This window comes from Phalaenopsis equestris, unplaced genomic scaffold (assembly GCF_001263595.1).
Source record: "Phalaenopsis equestris unplaced genomic scaffold, ASM126359v1 Scaffold000036, whole genome shotgun sequence".
Taxonomy (NCBI): Eukaryota; Viridiplantae; Streptophyta; class Magnoliopsida; order Asparagales; family Orchidaceae; genus Phalaenopsis; species Phalaenopsis equestris.
The window spans coordinates 5,270,517-5,276,828 of NW_018164478.1; the positions used below are offsets into that span (position 1 = coordinate 5,270,517).

Sequence of the window (6,312 nt, forward strand, 5' to 3'; positions counted from 1 at the left end):
AAAGAGTGCCTTCCATGGATATAGATTACCTTGAATTGCATCATCTATTAGTCAATATTAAATCACCATTTTTGAGGTGCTTGAAGTGTGCCTTCCACAAAGCTCGTTTGACAAAAAAAATTTCAGTTTGCACCAGGTAGAATGATAATAAGTAAATGTGGGAGCTAAGGAAGGCGCCATGATTATCACATGTAACAAACAGAACAAATCTCGAAGAGAATTCTCAAGATCCACTAGGGAGGTGGAAGGAAAGTCATAAGAAACATATGATTCAACATATCAAACACAAGTTCAATTAGATTTTCTAACAATGTGATCAAATTTAGTTAAATTAAGAGAAAGATAGAAATAAAATCAATAGAAAAAAGATAAAGTTCACTTTTTTAAGTAAATTTGTAGAAAATTAATGAAAATGGAATCTGGTTATCTCTTGCTTCTTAGATGAGAATCAAGTTAGTTATCAATGCAAATAATCTAAAAAAATTTAAGCAATCAAAGTTAAAATACAAAGATTAAAAAAAAAGGTGATCCTTACAAGGCATGTTATAGAAGGATTTTACAATAGATATGACAATCACTAAGACTAAAATTCATAGGAGGGGCTAAAGCTAATCGAATAACTTAGCTCTAGGTGGCTATTTCTCAATAAAATACTAAGTTTGACATCCAGATCATAAACCATAGCGAATTAGCAAGACTATAACAAGATGAGGGGAAAGAATAAGAATCTAAAAGCTTCTCAACTACAAACCTAATAATCTCGTATCTAGGACTCTTGAATCATTTAACCTAACCTTCTTTTAATAAAAAAACATTGAGACTTCCATTAATGCTCAAAAGATTCAAAAAGCTTCAACAGTTCTGGTTATATATTGCTTCTTATAATTGTTTTGCTAACTCAAAAATTACTAGGTTTTTAATGGATAAAGTGTGCCAAACATACATTAAATGTTTACCAAAAAATATTAAATTATCATAAACCTCACAATTTTCATAGATATATGGCATTACCTCGGATCAAAGTCAAGAATAACCTCAAAAAGAGGGCCAATAGATGCCCCCTCAAGTACGGATGCGGCCATCAAATAACCAAGCCTCTTCCTCTGCTCAGAGAAAATGACAAAAAAAAAATCAACAGAAATGAACATCAAAGATGATAAAAAAAAAATAGAAACAAGATCCAAAAAAGTTACAAGATGACAATATTACATTTTCGGAGGGAGGGGTGTTCATAACAAATATGATGCCAACAAAACATGCAAGCGTGGTTATGATACCCCCGACGTTGAACAAGATGTGCAAATAAACACCGGCGGCAGAAGCGACAAGAGCAGAGCATAGTGTCAAGTAAACCTGCAAAAAAAAATATATATATCCATAGATTACACCATAAGCGGATACCTCGCCGAAAAAAAAAGTCAGAAGAATCAGTCTAAAGTTCACAGACTACGCAAACCAAAAGCACGGCACCATTTTGGAAAGAAGAACATTGAAGATAAGACTCAAACAAATATTCTCATGATCTCAATGAATGAATTTAAGAAAAGAAGCGCAGACTGCGAGAGGAGAGAGCAATGGGGAAATCATCAATCATTCAATAAACAAAAAATAAAATTAAAAAAATAAAAAAAATAAAAAAAATAAAAACAAGGAAGCCCCGACCCCCCAAAAACCCACGCATGAGAGACAAAAGATCATCCAACAAAAGGTACAGCTGGTACAGCACAGAATACCCAAAAAACTTCAAAGAAAAAAACCCCAGAAATTCAACTTATAGCGCTAATGGATCGACGAAAAGGTATCAGCGTCTTAAGAACAAAAAAAGAACTCCCCCAAAAGAATCATAACCAGAAGATAGAAAACGCTATAGATGTACCAGATAGCATAACATAAAATCAAAACCCTAAAAGATCAAGAAAACAAAGAATCCACAACCTAATGATGGCTGGAAAATAAACAAGCGAAGCACTCACCAGTTTGAGGTGCTTCTGCACAGATGGGGAGATCTGCCGGAAATTCTTGAGCGATTCGTAGCCCCAATTGCCGGACTGACCCTCGAAGAATGCCTCCATTACCAAAAAACCGACGACGACAGACGACAGAGATTGAGAAATTCCTTAAACGCGTATGCACGCAATTTACTTTCAACTCTGTTATATGAAACGCCAGGACAAATTTATAGCTCCGGATGCCGGCCGCAAGGCAATAAACAATATACCTCTGAAGTTCAATTTAATTACGAGCTTATCCGTAAGGAACCTTGCTCCTTTTAATGGGAATTAGGAAGAAACTTCTAGGGTATACTCGCGAATACTAGAACAGTACTGTTGGGAAGGCCAAGTGGTATGCTGAGCCTGCGGCTCAACGAGCTGTTTCTGCTGACCACAGCATTCCACTACCTGCTATAACAAGGAAATTGCACTTGCCTCATTTCTTCCATAGACACAATTAAGTCATAGTAGCAATCTTTCCTGCCTTCTCCTCTGTAATCACCTAGAAACCCAACCACTTCACCTTCCCTGCCACACCGGCCGGCATCGAGACCATCACTTCATAATAAAGAGTGCTAAAAGTTGTGAGGATGGAGGACGAGCAACCAAGTAGATTATATCATATATGGAGAATAGTGATGAAGATGTCGAGTAATTGAGGCTATTTGGTGGTGGACTTTGAAGTCAAGATGACCATGATGAAATTAATCGACAAGCTTGAGCAATCCATTGTGAGGAGGACCTCACCATCAGCGAGGCTAAAACGAATGAACGCTTTGATCGGGATTTTAATCTATTTCTTAAAAAAAAAAAATATTTAACCATTTATTTTTTTGGCCCTTCTATTATGGTTTAGTATGTCTCAATTAATTGACAAGTAAAGTTTTTTATTTTTGTGAGAAATTAATGCCCCAAATTATTGTAATGAAATAAGTCAATCACACAAGTGTATGACCTATAAGATAATAAACGAAATTTAAGTTCGCGTATCAGTCTCATGAAAAAATTTATCAACTTTTGTAACAAGCTAAGTTTTAGTTTAATGCACAGTTAAGTCTAATTTAAAGGTTCAGATTTACAAAAGGTAAAAGGTTTTAAAATCCTAATGTTGCGATCTAAATCAACATTATGTTTCATTGGAGTTATTCGAAAATGAAATGTTCATAGTCTTGTGAACCGGTTTAATGATTATTCAATATTTTTAAGTTTCCTCTGTTTTTGTTGACAACTATGGATAAATCTTATTTAACCTATGTCAAAGTCATAAGAAGTATTGGAAACTCGTACTATAATTATGAGAACTTAACCATACAAGGTTTCTCAAGAATCATCTAGTCTCTTATATAGGTTGCACTCTTTTATTGGAATATATTTATTCCACTACATGAGTGTGTGTTAGCCTACTTGTTCTTCTAGTCAATGGTTAGAAGTCTTAGATCATATGATGTTTTAACTTCCTACTTGGCCAGATCAAGAGCAAACTATGACAAAAAAGTTAAAATATCAACATATAAAATTCAAAGCACGGAAAAACATCCAGGAAAAACTCATTAATCAAAATATTGATTTAACATATGCCCTACATCATAGGAGTATAAAAGAGAATCAGCTACTATGCATGAGAGAAAAAAACATAGGGATTTCCATTAAAAATATTAAGAAAATGACGTAAATTGGTACAAAAAACTCACACTCAAACTAATATCTCCTTGCAATACCCTGCAATCCTCTCCGTACAATACCTGTTCTCCGTGCATCTCTCTCATACAAGTGCACACAAATCTCTCTCTCATAAATTTCTAAGAAAAATACCCTAGAAATCTTCTCCTATAGAGAACTAATGGAGAAAACTCTATGGTTTACCATGTCTCTCTTGGACCTCAGAAGAATAGCATCCAAATAGCCAAGAAGTGTCTTAATTAATCCCATAAATTAGCTTAAATAATGTTGCCCAAACCGCCTCTAAAACCTTGCAAAAATAGTGCTTGGTGGAATCTCAACATAGGTATTCTCGAATGTGGCGCAGGTACGTTTTAGGGCAGTAGAGCTACGATGAGGCGTAGTGTGATTGTTTCATCTTCTCGATTTACTTGTGCATTCCTTCACATCTTAAGACAAATTAACCAATGTAATTACACCAGCGGATGGCATTAGTACGCGAGACTCTTCTATTATCCAACTTCACATATTGGCTTCCCAACACGTGCTCGACACCTGTAATCTAGTAAACATCACAAAAATACCTTCCATAAGCATAAAATCATCGTAATATGGAAATAAAAAGTGGAAATTACGTAGAAAAAAAATCACAAATTTAATTTATATCAATTTCCGCAAATTTACATATTATTTATCATCAAGTAATCTAATATTTAAGCAGACTTATTTGAATGTTTGTTGTAGCACACATATGGACTTTCTGATTCTATAAAAAGATTATATAATACATAAAGAATATATGATATCATCTCAAGCTTATATTTCATTAATTTCTAATAACCTTACTTTTCTTTAATTTCCTTCTTTTTGAGCCTAAGCAGATCTTAAAGCAATTAATCCAATGAAAGTGAAATATTTTCATTAACTAAAAATAAATTTTAAGTTAATTAATTCTCAATCAAATATTTTAAAGTCAGTTAATTTTTTTAAAATATAGTTTTTACAAATTCCGTTAATAAAATTTTTAAGTTTTATTAATTAGGAAAGAACTTAGACATCATTTTTTTTTTAATTTTTTATGTGTAACCTAAGGCTTCTTCTCAAAAAGATTAGCCAGTGCCACTTGCTTTCTTTTCTTTTAGATTAGGACCTCTTAAAATCTTCTTTTTTTTTCATTTTTTCTTTTATGCCCATTCAAAAATTATTTAATTTCATTAAAAATTACTATATTTGGTTAAACATATATATTTTCAAAGAGTTTTAAATGTCTAATATTTCCTAATTAATAATTCTCAAATACATCTTAATTTAATTTCTAAAATATTATCATTCCTCTAAAAGTAAGATTCAAGTAGATTATTTAAGCTGAATGTTTAAAGGCTTAATTATCTCTGGTTAATTATTTCTATTTTTAATTACACATTTTTAATTGTTATGAGACTTTTTATGATTTAGTTCAAAGTAGTTAAAATGAATGGCTAAATTACCAGGACAATAAGCATAATCCCTCCTTTTAATAACATTCACAGTTTGCAAGAAGCTATATTTAAGCTTATCAAATCACTAAGATTCTTATCTCAAGTAAATACTCTAATTTTAATTCTATAGCTTATATATGAAAATTAATTTCAGGCAAGTATTCATGTATCACTCTCTCTCTCTCTCTCTCAGACTTATTTTCTATCTTATTCATGTCACAAGAAAACTAATAAGAATGAAGAAAGAATACGACACATGACACAACATATCATTTCTGGTTAACAAAAATGGTAAATGTCCATATCAACATTTCTAATGCTAGTAAAACATTAAGTTAACATAGGAGACACATCAAAGCAAAATAAAATCACAGAAAGATCGATAGAGTGCAGTGCAACCTGCCCTGGTGAGCTCATTAAATAAAACTAATATGACAACCTTCAAATCAAAAGTAGACATAAAGTAAATTCAAAGCAAACAACATGAAACACATTCAAATCAAATGATAACACTTAGGTTGCCTCCCAAGTAATGTTTTGTTTAATATTCTTAACCCAACCAAATTAATTAAGGTGTTTCTACAAGATTAAATTGCACTTTTCAATAATCACTAATCAATCTTCGAAAATTTTAATTTTCCCTGAGGATTGCCTAAGTCATCAACTCGTAGTCCTAACCTCGGATCTTTCTGAATACATGTATTTTTTCTACACCTTTGTTCAGAATTTTTTGTAATCTCTCTTCTAACATATTTAGTAGTCTTCCAAAGGATATGATAGGGGTCAACTCAAATGATAACTCCTAAAAACACTTGATCTAAGGCTCTCATCAACTTTTTCTCTTATAATTCACTCGACTTGGTAGAAATCATGAGGGGCCAAGCAAAAAATTCTCTTAGAGACACGTACTTGAGGTGCTTAAGAAGAATTTTCACTTTTAACTGGGGCTTCTTCTATGGATGAAATTAAGAGCTTAGCATTAGTAATCATGTCCACTTTATAAGTAGAGAAAAATATTTCTTAGACCACTCACTACAATCCTCAACTACCAGTTGCTATACTGGGTCCACCTCGAGAGAATAAAAAAAATTGGCTATGAACTACTCTTGTCACCACATCTACCCTATTGCATTGGTTATCGCTAGAGCCTTAAGGATATTTCGTTGATTTCAGAATACTAAAAG

At 32.7% G+C, this 6,312-nt stretch overlaps 1 protein-coding gene across 1 annotated transcript in view; it reads right to left on the bottom strand.

Moving 5' to 3' along the window:
* The window catches only part of LOC110018939 (bax inhibitor 1-like), a 6,414-nt gene extending 4,256 nt beyond the window's left edge, over positions 1-2,158 (bottom strand). Inside the window, exons 1-3 of the mRNA XM_020716420.1 lie at positions 1,974-2,158; positions 1,210-1,353; positions 1,012-1,103 (exon numbers count right to left, since the gene is read on the bottom strand). Coding sequence (XP_020572079.1) covers positions 1,012-1,103; positions 1,210-1,353; positions 1,974-2,072 — 335 coding nt within the window. The 5' untranslated portion in view covers positions 2,073-2,158. The remainder of the gene's footprint in view (positions 1-1,011; positions 1,104-1,209; positions 1,354-1,973) is intronic.
* Positions 2,159-6,312: the final 4,154 nt, after the last annotated feature.